Source organism: Sciurus carolinensis, unplaced genomic scaffold, assembly GCF_902686445.1.
Source record: "Sciurus carolinensis unplaced genomic scaffold, mSciCar1.2, whole genome shotgun sequence".
Classification (NCBI taxonomy): Eukaryota; Metazoa; Chordata; class Mammalia; order Rodentia; family Sciuridae; genus Sciurus; species Sciurus carolinensis.
Genome location: NW_025920253.1, coordinates 104562 through 121644, shown reverse-complemented (window position 1 = coordinate 121644; position 17083 = coordinate 104562). Strand labels below are relative to the sequence as shown.

At 39.6% G+C, this 17083-nt stretch overlaps 1 protein-coding gene and 2 pseudogenes across 1 annotated transcript; all 3 read right to left on the bottom strand.

Annotated features, from left to right (window-relative positions):
* Window positions 1–4931: 4931 nt before the first annotated feature.
* On the bottom strand, window positions 4932–8258 carry LOC124975327 (putative gustatory receptor clone PTE03). Its single transcript, XM_047538077.1, has 2 exons — window positions 8233–8258; window positions 4932–5877 (listed from the first exon to the last, which is right to left on the bottom strand). Exons 1-2 carry the CDS (start codon window positions 8256–8258, stop codon window positions 4932–4934), a joined length of 972 nt encoding a protein of 323 aa, XP_047394033.1.
* Window positions 8259–11828: 3570 nt separating this feature from the next.
* On the bottom strand, window positions 11829–12759 carry LOC124975326 (olfactory receptor 7G2-like; annotated as a pseudogene).
* A 1898-nt stretch (window positions 12760–14657) lies between these two features.
* On the bottom strand, window positions 14658–15595 carry LOC124975325 (olfactory receptor 7G2-like; annotated as a pseudogene).
* Window positions 15596–17083: the final 1488 nt, after the last annotated feature.

Genomic DNA, 17083 nt, shown 5'->3' with positions numbered 1-17083 from the left:
GTGTGATGGGACAGTGAAGCTCATCAGTGAAGATGTCTTGAGTCCTAATAAGGAAAAGAAAATCTAATATTAATGAGCTTGATTAATAAAACAAGGTTCATTACAATGACTCAATGGCAGAGAATGTGATAGAACAGAGAGTGATACTACGTTCCCTCCTCTATGAGGGGACCTCATCCTGGGACTGGTTCTCTAGGTCCTCAGGATTTTGCAGAACAAACTGAGGTCAGGTGTCACACCTGGACATGATTTCAGAGACAGGAACCCATGTGTCCTTCCATGGGTCCACAGGTGGTAACCTTTCCATGAGTGAAGCAGACCACATCTCTGTGGTGCATTGAGTTGTGGCCCTCAGATATACAGCTGCTGCCTCAGTCACTCGTGACTAACTTACATAACAAATTGGTACAAGGCACTTGTTTGCAATAGGGTGCTGGGAGCCAGTCCCAGCAACTCACAGGGTCCCCGAAGGATGGGTGGAGTTGGTGCAGAGGAACGACATGAACCCCTGGAGCAACTTGAAGCAAGTCCTGCTCAGATTTATTTTAGCTTTTCTTTTATAGTATTAATTAAAGCAGGATTAAATAAGATACATGTTATCGAGAAATTACCATAAGATTTGTCATTAATCACACTTTCACGCATAGTGGGTACATTAAGGTCAACTTTTTATATTTACTTAAAATTACTCACATAAGCATATTACAGTGAAAGATATTTCCCTTTTTCATCCTACTGAATTTGTTTACCCTTTGGTGTCAGACCTATTGTTAGCATAATGACTCTATTTTGTTTTAAGCTAATTTTACTGAACTGCTAATAAAAATAGGCACTAATCTTTAGCTCATGTTATTATGTTTTGATTTAATCTTAAAGTTCTACTATATTATCTAAACAAGCTCTGTTAAAACTAAGTTGGGTTATTTTATTGCCGAACAATCAGTGTGAGTACCTAATTTTATCCTATTATTTTTATTTCATTGATTTATCTTCTTCCTATTGTAGTACATATATGAGATTTAAGCCAGCATAAACTACTCATAACCAGTTAACATGTAATGAGGGCATTTGATCTTAAGATAATTTCTTTCTAGTTGATTGCGTATGCTGTTTCTTTGCTCTTTAGTCCTACAGTTCCAGGGTGGCCCTTGATGTCCAAGTCTTTGAAGGAAGGACAAACATTGGACATTTGTCCATTTACCATTAATAATAATTACTCATTTACCATTTTCATTGTACACTCTTGTATGGGGAAGAGGTGGATCTGTGGGAGGTGGGTCCTTATGCTTATTCACTTGTTTCCCTCTAGATGGGTACCACAAACATCCCCCAATCTTGTAAGCTAAGTAGCGTGGTTCTTTCACTCTGGGGACAATTCTCCTGTTTTGTTTGTCAGACTGTTTTGCTGGTAAAGCATTAACTGGGGTAGATGTGGTCAGCACAGGAGCAAGCAATTCCTGCAACTATAGTTTCTTGAAGAACTCCTCAAATCTGTACCTTCAGACTTATATGTGTGATGTAGTACATTTTTAAAGCATTCCTTATCCTCCCCCAACCTCCACAGACTCTTTGAGGTTAAATTCTTATCACAACAATCAGAGAATATGATTTGAACTTGCATATTTATAAATATGATGATTACCAAAAAGAACACCCAATTCCTAGGAGAGATGACAGCGGCAATTCCTGGAATAGTGGCCTTGCCAAACTCTTCCCCATTCTCAGACCTTGTCAAGCAGCATAGCGGAAATGGTCCCTGCCAATAGGGGATCCTGGAGGAAGAGCATTAAGTGGATGATCTGGGTGGGTTCTCAGGTAATCAATGATTCCAGAAGGAAGAGGACACAGAAAAGATCATGTGGTAACCATTCAGGTCATAAGTGGATTGATGTGGTCAGTCTTCATTGTTTTTCCTTTACCCAGTTGGCATTCCCATAAACCTCTGGAGCATTTGTATCTCCAAGGCAACTATAATTGGATGATTCAATACATAGAAGTTGCTTCCATTTCACATGTATAAATTCAAACTTAAATAACAGGAGACTGAATTCTTCCCCCCTGTTATTCTCATCAAGTTACTTCAGCATCCATCATGTTCTTGGATATAGCAGTTACTCTCTTATTCCATAAGATTATACCCATTAGGCTGATATTAAAACTGAGGAATAGTTTTTGATAGTGACAAAATTTTTTATCTATTTTCTTCTCTTGTAAATAAAGTCATTGCAACATTCTCTTCCAATTCGAAAGAAGGAAATAAAAGGTGGTTTTACAGAGGTGTGGAATTGTGTGTTGTTGTCAAGTGCTTTTCCATTTTTGCATAGTTCAGAGGAACTATGCAATGATGTACCTTCTTAATAAAAATTCCTGATTTTCTTTATTATGCTCAATATTTAAACTAACTTGATAATATAAACGGTGCAAAATGCAGGCAATTAATTTGTTTCTCTCATTAAGAGGCTCAGATTCCTTGCACATATTATAATCTATTTTTCTGTCTTTTGATGAATCCATGATATATCCAGTGAATTCCTCATCTCTCTCAAAAAGGCAATTCATAATTGTTCTTTATATATTTGGAGTAGCCATCCTGTACATGTATACCACACCTACATATATAATACTGCAGTTAGTTTTTTAGGAGTGTCTAGTTTTGCTTGTGCTTTATGGTATTCATGGTATTCACAGGACAGCCACAGAAAACAGCTTCCACACAGTTTAATTTGTAAATACTTAGCCTCATGGTCTGTACTCAGGAGGTCTCGATTTTAAAACTCCTACTTTCCTCAATAAATGATTTTGAATTTTACCTTTAGAAAATTAGACTGAAACTACATGAAATTTATTTTCGCCTTTGATGAGAGACAGGAATCATATTCATTTTTTAAGTACTTTTGACCAAATAATCCATCTTTGCTGTGAGGTTAATTCAGAAATAAACTGTTCATTTATAAGTCGATGATTCCTGGGATCTCTTTCCTGAACAATAGTATTGTTGTATCTCTCCCTGTTCCAATATCACATCCTTTAATGAACATAGCACATTGTAACCAAAACTAAGTTTGCTGTGGTGATAAAAACTCTGAATATTTTTGTTTCTTAATCACGAATGTATTTTACAACAAGTAGGTACTTTTCTGATCATTTATATTTGTTCCCATGTTTGATAGCATTGGGAGGTGGGACTTGTTAAATTAATTAGGATTTTATGAAGTCATGGAGCTTTGCCATGAGATTCATGCCCTCATAACAAGAGGAAGAGAGTAGAAATACTGTCTCTGCTAAGAGAAGATCCAACAAAGAAGTAGCAATGTGCAAACCACAAGAAAGGCCATCACCTGGGTCTGAATCTTCTGACACCTGAATCTTGGAATTTGCAATGCCAAGTTCTTGGAGAAATAAATGTCCACTCTTGAACCCAGCCAGGTATGGTGTTTTGCAATAGCAGCCCCGCTGACTGAGGATTACATTCATCCATGGATATAGATGAAAGCCATCAATAAGAAGCCAAAGTACAAATCAGATGACCCAATAGCAACAGAACAGAAGATGTTCTCAAGAGTGTCTCATAGTTTTTATTGGTGCATTATAATAATAGGTAGTAGCAAGACTTATTATGCCATATTCATACATGCACATAATATAATGTGATTAGGTTTCTTAGCTTTTATTCCTCCTCCTGAGCTGCTTCTTCTACTCTATTGATCTTCTTTATACTATTATTAATTATTATTATTCATATTATTATTATTGTTTTGATTTGCGCATTAATGAGTTTAAGGGCCACCATTATGTTCTGTTTCATGAACTGTAGATGAATGGGTGGGTTTGTCATTGCAGGGACCCCAGAATACAGCCCCAATCTCCTCACAGTGATTAGTTTATAATTGAGCAAAGGCCCTGATTCTGGACTGTGCTATATGTGAAAGGATGTTTTCTAAATAAATCCATGAAATGTTTAGCTCTCTACTGAAACAAAACCTAAGGAACAACAACCTATTTTCAGTTTTCTGGAAGATCTAGGTATATGAACCCTGTAACTGATCTGGGACTTCAGTGACCAGAATGGCAGATCATAGATAAACCAACAGGTGGGATAGTGAATGAGGCATCCTGTGCCATGCCTGGATGTGCATTGTGTGAACATCAATGACTCAGGATGACCAGCTTCACTGTTTGAGCGAAGTCAGTTAATAGTGTTTCATATGATGTGAGCTACAGCCCTCCTCACTCATGAAATTCAAACATTCCATAGTTACGTCAAATTCCATAATGCAGAATTTAGGCCAAATTCGTGGAAGACGAAGTCAAGGTTAGTGGGTGCTATTTTACTGCATAAGTAGTATGTTGATAATCACTGAGCTGATTGCCACCCGCTGTCACTGTTGACTGACACTGCATAGCTACTGTGTCATCTGCAGAATTATCACAGTTCAATAGAAACTGGCAGGTGATTATCAGCCATGGAGACAAAGTTCAGAATGTCATGGATTATAAATCAGAAACTAAGATTGCAATAATTTAGCGAAGTCATGTGATCACTCAGCCCATGGGTTGAGGTAGAGGTTCAACTAGTGGCTCCTACCGTACTGAAATTCTTACTCAACTCCAGCCTTTGTCCTACCACACTATTGTCACTCACATTCTCCTGAGAAATACCCCAAAATCTCAATAGCAAGAACCCTTTGCTTATGTTCTGCCTCTATGGAAACTGACCACAAAATTAAGCTCAAAAAGTTTACTTGAGTTTACAAGAATCCCAAATGACTGGAGACTCAGTCAGTTTCAATTCTAAGCAGAAATACCCAGATCAGAAGAGGAGCTAAGCATTGCAGAATAAGACCTTAGTGGTAGAAGAAAACTGTTTGGATCATCCAGTGTTCCTGGACATTGACTCACTTTAGAAGTCAAAGCACAAAGCACGGAACTAATCACAAGGTAGACATTTGAATGAGTTTCATTAAGGCCTTCTTCATGTCCCTGTTCCTCAGGCTGTAAATAAAAGGGTTCAACATTGGAGGAACCACAGAATACATCACTGAGGCTATTGCACTTTTTCTGGATAAGTCTGTAACTGCAGAGCTAATATACACTCCAAAACCTGTCCCATAGAACAAGGAGACCACTGAGAGATGAGACCCACAGGTGGAAAAGGCTTTAGACTTTCTCCCAGCTGAGGGCATTTCCAGAATGGAGGAGACAATTTTTATATAAGAAAAAACAATCCCCAAGAGAGGAAGACCACCCAGTATGCTAGTCATCACATATACTAGGATGTTATTGAGAAGGGTGTCAGAACAGGCCAGCTTGATGACCTGAACAAGTTCACAGAAGAAGTGGGGGATCTCCAGGTCAGTGCAGAAGGACAGCCTCAGCAGCATCAGACTTTGGAGCAGGGCATACACAACACTGATGGTCAAGGACAAGAGAATTAGCAGGACACAGAGGCGGAGGTTCATGATGACTGTGTACCTGAGTGGATGGCAGATGGCCACGTAACGGTCATAAGCCATTGCTGCAAGGAGAAAGTTTTCCAATCCAGCAAAACCCACACCAAAGCAAACCTGGCTCAGGCAGTCTGTGTAACTGATGGTCTTACTCTGTCTCTGGATGTTCACCAGCATCTTTGGGACTGTGGTAGAGATGAAACAGATGTCAGTGAAGGACAGGTTGGAGAGGAAGAAGTACATGGGGTTATGGAGGTGGGAGTCAGAGGAGATGGCCAGGATGATGAGCAGGTTCCCAAGAAGAGTGACCAGGTACATGGACAGGAACAGTCCAAAGAGGAGGGACTGCAGATCTGTGTCATCTGAGAGGCCCAGGAGGAGAAATTCTACTGTGCCCACTTGGTTTTCTGATTTCGTGCTGTTGGAGAGACTGATGGGAAAGATATAGGTGAGGATATAGATAATGGATGACACAGTTCCTTATTAGGAAAGCACAGTGTCTGCATAGTGAGGTGATTAGAGTTACAATCTTTTCAGCTCCTGTGACCTGCTCCCTTCCCTCCTAACCTCCTGTCTTTCTCACTTCCACTCCCCAACTATCTGACTGTTTCTTCTTTAATACAACCTCCATTACTACTTGAGCCACCTGGTAGGAATAAAAAAGCAAATAAAATGTGGCTTTTACCCTGATAATTCTCCAGTTCTTAAATGAACAGTAAATGAATAAAAAATAGGCAATATTACACCTAAATCAATAATAGCAGCTTTCATCAAGATTTCAACTCCGTGTACCTATGGTATGTCCAAATACTTTATGTTGTCATGTATAATGAAAAAGAGCAAATAAAATAAAATAAATTAAAATAGTCGAATAACAGGATTTTAACTCAGAGTGATGCGGCTTTCATCCTGGCTTCAGTGCTTGCTTGGTAAAGAAGAAAATTTGATGAGTTGTGCACGAAGTGTCAGGCTCCTTATTTGTACTTTTGGGAACATCTATAAATCCTAATAGGAATATTGCCAGGATGAGTAATGAGAAGACAGATCTTCAACAACACTGCCTGAGATCCAAGACACTCCTGGTATTTCTGTCGTGATTTGCTCCTGGCATGAAGGAGATGAAGACACCTGGCACAGATCATGACAGAAGGGAAGAGATGAGGGGAACAAATGTGGAAGAAAAACAGGTTATCCTTACTTGATATCCAAAACCATCAGGGCAGCATCAGGGTACTGAAAGGCCCACTAGCCGGCTTGCATAGAGAGAGAAGCCAGAAGAGGGATCAACTGAACAGAAGCTCATGAAATTCGTGTTTGCTTCTCAGGTACGTGCAATATAGTGTCTTGAAATCAAAACAAATACATCAGAACTACAGGGGTAACTGAAATAGTTTAAAAATTAAAAGAGAAAACTGACTTTTCCTAACAAGATATCCAAAGACTTATAAAAACTTTAGATTTTGAATGATCACAGATATGAACCTTTTAATTATAAGAACATCTTAGATATTCAAAAGGCAGATAAAAAGAATAAAGAACTGAGTGTGGAGCATTCCCCATCGAATTAAAAGATACTGCCTTGTTTGCACTATTATTGTTGAAAAATAAGTAAGACCTATTAATTTTCCATATCCATAATATGAAAGTGTACGAGAGAAATCAGTATAGTGAAGTTGTCACACATTATTCCTCTGTGCTTGCACTACAGATTACTGGGGACTGAAATGGAGCAAATCATATTCCATGCGTGTATAACTGTGTCTAAATGAACCCCAAAGTCAATTATAACTACAAGGTGCTAACAAAAACAATTTAAAAACACAGTAACTCCATGTATATTACATGGCCTTTTCTTATTTTGAAAAAATAATGTGTTTAATCACTTCTTAGTGTTGGTATGATTTTCTCTTGCTCATTAACCCCACTACCTTACTTTGTCCCAATGTCTTATTATATCACAATTTATTTTTCCTTTTTCCAACCAATGATCATTTTTAATTATTGAATGTATGTAATATATATATGCCCATAAAAAATACACACATATAAAGTGTACAAAATATAAATGAACTTAAAATAACGCATTAAGGATCATTTAGTTAAAAACTAGTTTTTCCTCTGTAAAATGAAGGAGAATAGGGTGGAACACAAAGTCTTGGTCACATTGAAGCCTGCTGTTTTGTTATTTTATGAGCAGAATATGGGCGGCAAAACAGCCACCCTGTGGAGTCATGCATGCAGGCTCATCTCTCAGGTTAGGCTGTGCTGTTCTGTTTATCAGCAATTCAGTAGGTTAGTGCCAAGAGAGAGCTGAATCCGTGTGTAGTCTTGGCATTTGCCTTGCTCTCCACCTGCTCCTTTCACAGAATTTTTATAACAGGAGAGAGGGCTGGTCAGGATGTGCTGTACAGAGGGAAGTAGGACCCAGGAAGGAAAAAGTAACCAGAGGCTGTCAGCGTACCTTTGCCCTTTGTGAAATAAATGAAAGGAAAAGTTAGAGAATTCTAGAACAAATTACAATCTGCACAGGAGCAGATTTCTGTGGAGTATGGAAGGCAGCGCTGGACTCCATCAGCAGAGTGAGGTGGTAGTGAAATGAAAGGGGCTTGGGTGCTGGTGCAGGAGAGGAGGTTAGCGTGCGCAGGTGATGCACAGCCAGGAAGACATCCTGCAGGTGACTAGTGCTGCTCACCCTCCTCAGGTCTTTACCTCCGGTTGCCCAAGGAGGACTGATGGACAATGACCTGGCATTGAGTGAAATATAAACCAGGAGGCTTCAGGTTACCTGGCACCAACACTGAGGAAGGACATCGTTCTTCCCTGGATGTGAAGGAGGAAAAACAGAAGCTCTGTTCTCAGGGAATGCAGAACGAGGGCAGCACCTGCCTCTGGTGCAGAAATGATGGACCCCAGCCCAGGGCCAGGTGTGTTACATATTCACCTGTGCCAGGTGTGGAGTGGAGAGTCACAGGTAGTCTGTCATCTCTGTGGCCCTTGGGGCTTCCATATCCAAAGCTTCTCATTAGTTGAGTTCTTTCCACCTCCTGCACAAATCCTGGGGGTGCACCCCTGAGGGCTGGAGAGCAGCAGCTGTGGAGATGCCTTTCAGCTGAATTCTGGGAACACGGAGAGTGTGGACAACAGGGGCTTTCTGAATGATGGTGCGTGGGTTGGGACAGAAAGTGAGGAATGAGTGCTGATGTTCAGTGAGAGAAATGGCTCGGTATCTAAAAGGAAGTCATTGCCATCAAAGATGACCAGAAATTGTGTGTGCACAGCATACTCGAAGATCAACATCAGGATTTCCAAATGAATGTTGATTATAAGATGTCTATTAGGTGTTCACATGAGGAGTGCCAAAGGGGCCTTTGGATATGCTTTGGGAATTCTAGAGAGAGATTGAGGAGATCTATCATTTTGGCTAACCATTTCATTGTCTAGTAAGTGATAATATACAGAAAGTACCACAAAAATACCAACCATTTAATGCTTATTCTATGTATGGCTCTGTTAAATGTGAACTTATTTTGCATTTTATAAGCAAAAGCTTCTAATATATTTTCCATAGTCAAAATGGACGATAACACCTATTTCACTTCCTTTGTAGAATTTTACCAATGCATTTTTGCAACTTTGTAGTAGTAGCACATAAGCACATTACAACTCATAATTGGATGTCATAGATTTGAACTAAGAGTAAATTATAGAGGGCAACAAGAGGGGGAATATAAAAAATGGTGGAATGAGACAGACATAGTTACCCTATGTACATGTATGATTACACGAGTGGTATGAATCTACATCATGCACAAACACAGAAACGAAAAGATATACCCCATTTGGGTACAATGAATCAAAATCCCATCTGTAAAAATGAAAAAATAATTTAAAAAATAAAATTAAAAAAATTTTAAAAGTCAATTATCAATACCATTGCCCCAAAATGCAAATTAACAGAAATAATTTGTCCTGAGTCAAGACACCTTTGTGGTTGGAACTAAATAGCCTCTAGGGTTTGTTTGTTGCCATAAGAAACTTAGTTTTGTGGACTGGTGAGCTGCAGTCATTAAGACATGTGATATTAATGCAGGGATAGATGCAACCATGTCACTGTCGAGAAAGAGAGTCCAGGACACATGGACACCTGAGCTCACTGCTTTTTCATTGCTGAACTGTGTTACAGAAATGGCCAGATTCCTTAATGAAATGTTCTCAGTAATGAAAACGAATGTGATTCCTTTCTTACATCAACTGCAAAAGTAAATTGCCCAGGGCTCCAGCTTCAGATAGGAAAGGCAAGTCTACAAACACTTTCTCAAAGTAGGCAGTTCAGTACCAACAACTACTGAGAAGTAACTACAAGAAAAATAGTGTCAAAAACATAAAATAAAATTACTGTATTAAAAATAATAAAGAAAGAAAGAAGAAAATATCAAATTAAATCTAAGCATGTTAGGGTACCTACTAACTACTATAACACACATGATAAAGAAGAGCCATGTCTAAAGAATAAGGTTGTGATGTATAGAGAGAGAAATGGAGAGGACTGCTATTACAAATTATGAAAAGGACTATTAGAAATTAATTTTCAAAAGGATAAGAAGTTCGATGGAAATAAAATGCATATATTTTACAAGTAAAGACCAATTCTATGTGAAATGACATTGAACCACATCACAAGAGAAATTTAAATTTATCAAATTATACTTCAAACCATTTAGACTGTCAAATTAAGGGACAATGTTTGGGGAGTCATATGGAAGAGCAGGAATATCTGCTTGGGAAGAAAAATGGCTTAACCACCTTAAAATATCTTTGAAATTAACCAAAGGTGAATAGTTATGCTGCTATAGCCAGTAGTTTCACCCCAAGTTTTTAAACATTTTATTTTCTTCAAAAGATATGGACAATAGTCAAACAATTTGATTCACAATAACAGAAAAATATATGCTAATATTGCAACGCCAGAAGTGTTTCCGATTTTTAATGTCCCTCTACATAAATATGGAGTTTAAAAATGAATGAATGACTTCTAAATACAACATGATCAGTACTTCAGAGCAGGATGATAGCACCTGTATGAGACATGGAATTCATTTATCAAATCTGAACTTTTGACAAGGTCTAAAGGTAGCACTTATATAATGATAGTACTGGGATATTTAAAGGGGTGATTAAAATGCCCTAAAATCTTTTGAAAATGATATATTATAGGGACAAAATGATCAACTACTGTCTTCCCAATTCAGTTTTTATGTTCAGTGTTATGTGTCTCCTTTTCTCCACTTCTTCTCCACTTTTCCCTATCTTACACTGAACCAGTTGATTATACTCAAGGCCCACCCAAATAATCCAGGAAAATCTCCTCCTCAACAAATAAATCCTCTTTTCCCAAACACACAACATTCAGTCAATTATCCTATAAGTCAATCACAGATCAGTGGGACAGGATCTGAACACAGTTTGAGGCCACCATTCAGTCCACTACAGAGATTCATTCAGTCTAGTTGGTCCATGAGGAAATGAATTACCTGTAGACCTATGGAAGGACACTTAGGTTTCTGTCTCTAGCATCTTGTTCAGGAATGACACCTGGATTTGCTGCTACCACCTGGTGACCTGGAAGGGAACCAGTCTTAGGAAGAGGCCATCTCAAGGAGAACTGATTGCAGCCCTATACTTCTGGAACATTCCTTACCTCAGCTTTCCTTGTGAGAAAAGGCAACTCTCTTAATTGATAGAGCATTTCAATATTAGCCTTTCTTTTTCCTATTAGAACTTAGGATTATTTCATTGATGAATCTCAGTTATGTCAAAATCATCACAAACCACTGATATTATCTAATTATGACAACTTCACGGGAGGCACTGAATGTGGAGAATGCTATAATTATCTCAAGGTTGCAGTCTGCTTCACAGACTATGAATGAGCAACATTTTTCATCACATAAGACTAAATCTGGAGGTGATTCAGGTGACTCTAACCATAAGAACAGGTGGAGCCTACTCTTCATATAAGACCACAGTTAAGATTCAATATATTCCTGACTGATGACCTTCTACAGTTTTACCTTTTTCTAGGAGGACACAAAAAACAAAATTTTCAAAAATCAGAAGCCAGTGCTTCAATAACCATTTCTGTGAAACGTGAGAAAATAAAATGTGTTCTGTTCATAGGAATCATAAGTCAATTATCTCAGTTAGAAAAAAAAAAGTCAGGATTCAAGACAAGTTATAATGCACATGGTGATTATTTATGCAAACATGAGAAATATGCATTAAGACAATTTTGACACATTCAAGCTGAACAGGAATCCAATCATTTTTGACTTATAGTCCAAAGAGAAAGAACATAGAGATGTGGAGATGGAAGTCATCATATCATAGAAGGGAAGTTGTCTTTCCAATGAGATTCCTCAAAGCCTCTTTCAAGTTTCTGTTCCTCATGCTGTAGATAAATGGGTTCAGCATCTGAGGAACCACAGAATACATCACTGAAGCCACAGCTGTCTTCCTGGGGGAGTCAGTCACTGCAGAGCTAATGTACACCACAAAAGCTGCCCCATAGAACAAGGAGACAACAGACAGGTGAGATCCACAGGTGGAAAAAGCTTTATGTTTTCCTCTTGAGGAGGGCATTCTCAAGACAGAGCACACAATGTGAACATAAGAGAAGATGATCCCAGAAAGAGGAATGCCACCAAACATGTAGGTTGCAATATATATCAGTACATTATCCACTGAGGTATCAGAACAGGCCAGCTTGATGACCTGAACAAGTTCACAGAAGGAGTGGGGGATCTCCAGCTCTGCACAGAAGGATAGCCGCAGCAGCATTAGAGTGTGAAGGAGGGCATCCACTGAGCTGATGAACAAAGGAGACCAGAACCAGCAGAACACAGAAGTGGGGCATCATGATGACTCAGGGGATGACAAATGGCCACATACCGGTCATAGGCCATCAGTGTGAGGAGAAAAATTTCCAAATATGCAAAAATTAAGACAAAAAAGATCTGAGAGAGACATCCTATGTACGTGATGCTCTGATCCTGTGTTTGGATGTTCACCATCATCTTGGGGACTGTGCTTGTGCTTAAACAGATGTCATTAAAGGACAGACTGCAGAGGAAGAAGTACATGGGAATGTGGAGGTGGGGTCAGAACTGACAGCCAGGATGATGAGCAGGTTTCCCAGAATGGTGACCAGGTACATGGACAGGAACAGGCTGAAGATGATTGACTGAAGTGTTGGGTCATCTGTCAGTCCCAGAAGGAGGAATTCTGAGACAGCTGTTTGGTTTGTGGGTTCCATATTGCTGGTAAATACAATGGGAAAGATGGGAGAAAACATCATAACCAATATGGACAGCCATTATTTTAATTAATCATTTTGGGAATCTTGCTTTAATAATTTGTAGAAATTTCCTATATGGGTGGGTAAAGATAATACTTCAAAAATATTAGCTAAGTCATTGTTAGTCAGATTTCTATTGCTGCAATGAATACCTCGGATAGATTCACTTTGGTCATGGTTTGAGAGGTTTCATTCCATGGTCACTTGACTTGTTGCTCAACCAGTGACAGCATAGTACATCATAGAGGGAGAACATGGAAGAAGAGGCCAGTTCAGTCATGGCAACCAGGGTATGAAAAGAGGGAAAGAATAGTGGCCAGGATCCCAATATCCCCTTCAAGGGCAGGCACCCAGGAACCAGACCTTCTTCTACTATGTCCCACGTCTGAAAGGCCCCAGCACCTCCCTCTAGTGCCACATCATGAAGACCAAGCCTTAACATGTGACCTTTCAGGACAAATATGAAATATCCACAATAATATACCAGTGCAAACACCCAGGGTGCTTCTCCTTGGTCAGACAGCTCTTGGCTGGGCCATAATTTTTGTTTTTTAATATTTTCATAGAATCTTCTAATACATTCTCTTTCATCACTGCTGACCACCAAAAATGCAGACATAGCTGTCACTTCCTGCTTTCCATTTCAACAATTTCATTTTCACTTCCATTCCAATAGTTTCAATTTTTTTTCCCACCATTTAACTTATGACACAGATGTCTTCTGTATGACTCCATAGAGTGGCCTATGATCAGTGGACCAAGGGAAGAACACTTGGTTTTCTGTCTCTGATATTGTGTCCCAGGTATAACACATGCATCTGCTGCAACAACCTGGGGAGGCTGAGAACAAGTCCTTGGAAGAAGTCACCCCATGCAGCACTCAAGGAAGCCATGATCCCCAAATCCATATGTTCTTAACTCCTGATGTCCTTGGAATGATTCATAGTACCCTTCATAGCATCAGTATATTAGAATTAGCAATTTCTTTTCTTTGAGAACGGATGTTATCTTCACAAAACATGTCTTAATATTGCAAAAATATCTGAAATCCCTGAGATAATCTAATTACATGAATTTCATAAACATGAAATTGATCAGGGTGGATGCTGAGGTGACCTCAAGAGGATCAGGTAACAGCTCAGCAATTACTTAATTGAGGATGAAAGTTCAGTTAATTTGCCTGACAGCATGTCTTTCTGTGAGATGCAACCCTCACGGCCCTCCCCACAGAATCAGGATGAAGAAAGTGTCCACATATGACCTTGACCCTGTTTAACCTTTTCCCTGTCCTGTCCAACTTCTGCAGCTCTCCTTCTGAGTTTGATCGAAAAAGCATCACTAAACTGAAACCCCCAACTTTGTCATTCCTTGACAGAGTTGAAGCAACCGAATGGCAGTTAGAGATTGAATTCATTGTTGAACATCACAGAACTGTACAGAAACTAAGGGCTATTATGGCACCCAAGTAGAAACGAACTTCACTCTCTCATTCTCACAACTATATGACCAGGGGAAACTACACTCTACATGGGACTACAATCTTCCATAAAAATTTCCCCAGCTGAGTCTTTTCTTCCAAATTACCACAATGAAACCTGTTAAAGTTGGAACCCATCCTTCAGGTTCTGCTTCTGTAAGACAAGCACAAAGAATTGTGGTTGAGAATTAGAATCACCAAACATCATAGATGTAGAAGAAAGCAGTCAAGTTTCAAGGCACATTAATAAGCATCAGACCATTTCCTCGTCTGACTGTTTTAGAAAAATGTAGTGACAACAGAAGTGTACATTCTGTATCATGAGGAATTCCGCCACTTTGACTTTCAATAAAAACCCAAGTCCAAAGTAAATAACATCTCATAGAGGAGAGGTTGTTCCACTGATGAGCTTCCTCAGGGCCTCCTTCATGTCCCTGTTCCTCAGACTGTAGATAAAGGGGTTCAGCATTTGAGGGACCATGGTGTACATCACTGAGGCCACTGCATTCTTCCTGGGAGAGTCAGTAACTACAGAGCTAACGTACACCCCAAACCTGTGCCATAGAACAAGGAGACGACAGACAGGTGAGACCCACAGGTGGAAAAGACTTTATGCTTTCCTCCTGGTGAGGGCATTCTCAAGACAGAAGACACGATGTGACAGTAAGAGAAAATGATCCCAGAAAGAGGAGCACCACCAAATATGCAAGCTGCAATATATATAAGTATGTTATCAATGAGAGTATCAGAACAGGCCAGCTTGATGACCTGATCAAGTTCACAGAAGAAGTGGGGGATCTCCAGGTCTGTGCAGAAGGACAACCACAGCACCATCAGAGTGTGGAGGAGGCCATCTACAATACTGATGGATAGGGAGACCAGAACCAGAAGGACACACAGACTGGGGTTCATGATGACTGTGTACCTAAGTGGATGACAAATGGCCACATAGCGGTCATAGGCCATCACTGCAAGCAGACAACTTTCCATGGCCATGAAAACTAAGACAAAGCAGACCTGGAGGAGGCAGCCTGCATAGGTGATGCTCTGATCCTGAGCTAGGATGTTCACCAGCATCTTAGGGATTATACTTGAGCTTAAACAGATGTCATTAAAGGACAGGCTGCAGAGGAAGAAGTACATGGGGGTGTGGAGGTTGGAGTCAGAGCTGATGGCCAGGATGATGAGCAGGTTCCCCTGGATGGTGACCAGGTACATGGACAGGAACAGGCTGAAGATGAGGGGCTGCAGTGCTGGGTCCTCTGTCAGTCCCAGGAGAAGGAATTTTGAAACAGTTGTTTGATTTCCAGTTTTCATGTTTTTGATGAACCTGATGAAAAAGATACAATGAAAGATAATCAAATGGGTGGACAGTGCCTTTGGCAGCACTGGGAAGATGCACCAAGTGCGGTGTTCTTGTTTCCCCTCTAAACTTGGTGCTGATAGGCTCTGGGATGAGGGACAGCAGTCTATGCTTCAACAATCTTCTGTCTGCTTTTATGGATGCTTAATATTGAGAAGAAGTTCATTTAAAAATAAAAACCTTTCCCACAGAGCTGTGATCTCAAGTGCATATTAGATGATTTGTTCTGCTACTTCCTCACTCTATTGAAATGATTTTTTTCTTGAACACCAATGTTTCATGGGTTGTGCTAAGTGCCAAGAATGATGGCAAGTATAAGACACATCTTTTCAATCCAAATTACTGCATGCCATTATTTTAAAAATAAGGAGGAAATGTTAGAGTCTGTCCAGACCAGGATATACCTTATTCCTAGGACAACTCTCTCTGTCCTACCTGAGGGAGTTCTTCCCTTCTGTGGATAGGTGGCATATCATTCTTTTAACCAGCTGAGAGAGATAAAAAGTGACATGCATAGACAATTAGGAAAACAGATGAAAATAAGATCAGTTTCCTGATACTGGGGAACTCAGAAACTACAGGCAACACACTGATAATCACTTAGCACACTAAGTCCTACTAGGAGCATCACTGTGGAACAAGGGTCGTTGTCTTTGAAGTGAGAGAGATTTGGCTCTGTCAGCATTTACATTGGGTGTAATAATAGTTTCACAGCAACTTTCTCACTAATATTCTTGCTCTGAATGAAATCTCAGTTCTAGAGCATGTTTTGAGAAGAGGAAAATCATCCACAGTACAAGAGGACTTCATTGTCTATTTGTACAATGAGCCTGCATGGTGGAAATCATTTTACAATGTGTGAGAACATCCAACCAGCACACTTCACACCTTGAATAAGTGCAAACTTTATTCAGTGTACTTCAGTGAAGCTGAAAAAATCTGTGGGATATTTCTTGATGGGAAATGCATAGAACAATTGCACCCAATGCACACTCAGCCTATGGGACTCTTACACTCACATTTCCTTTTGTTTTTTTAACTGTCATGAACTATCACATGTAGTGTTATTCATTCCTGAGAAAGAAGTAGTGGGCCAGGGCAACTGAGGAAAATGGAAAGAAAGAAAACCCCCCTGGTTTGCTAAATGCAAATATCAGGGAAAGGTTGGATGAGCTGAAACTCCCTCTGAAAATAGAAAAACAACAAGGAAACATTGATAAACATAATAATCATTTGGCATGGGCGTATGATGAAATATATAGGAATTAAAATGAGTTCAATAATAGCTAAGTGAGGTACAGGAATCACACCTCAAAAGTATTAAGGCAACTTCAGTCGTATGATTGGAGTCATGAGAAATGTTATTCAGAATCTCACCTGGATATTGAAGATGGAAGATGTGTCCTCAGGAAATGAGGATGGACTGAATGAGGCAGTGGAAT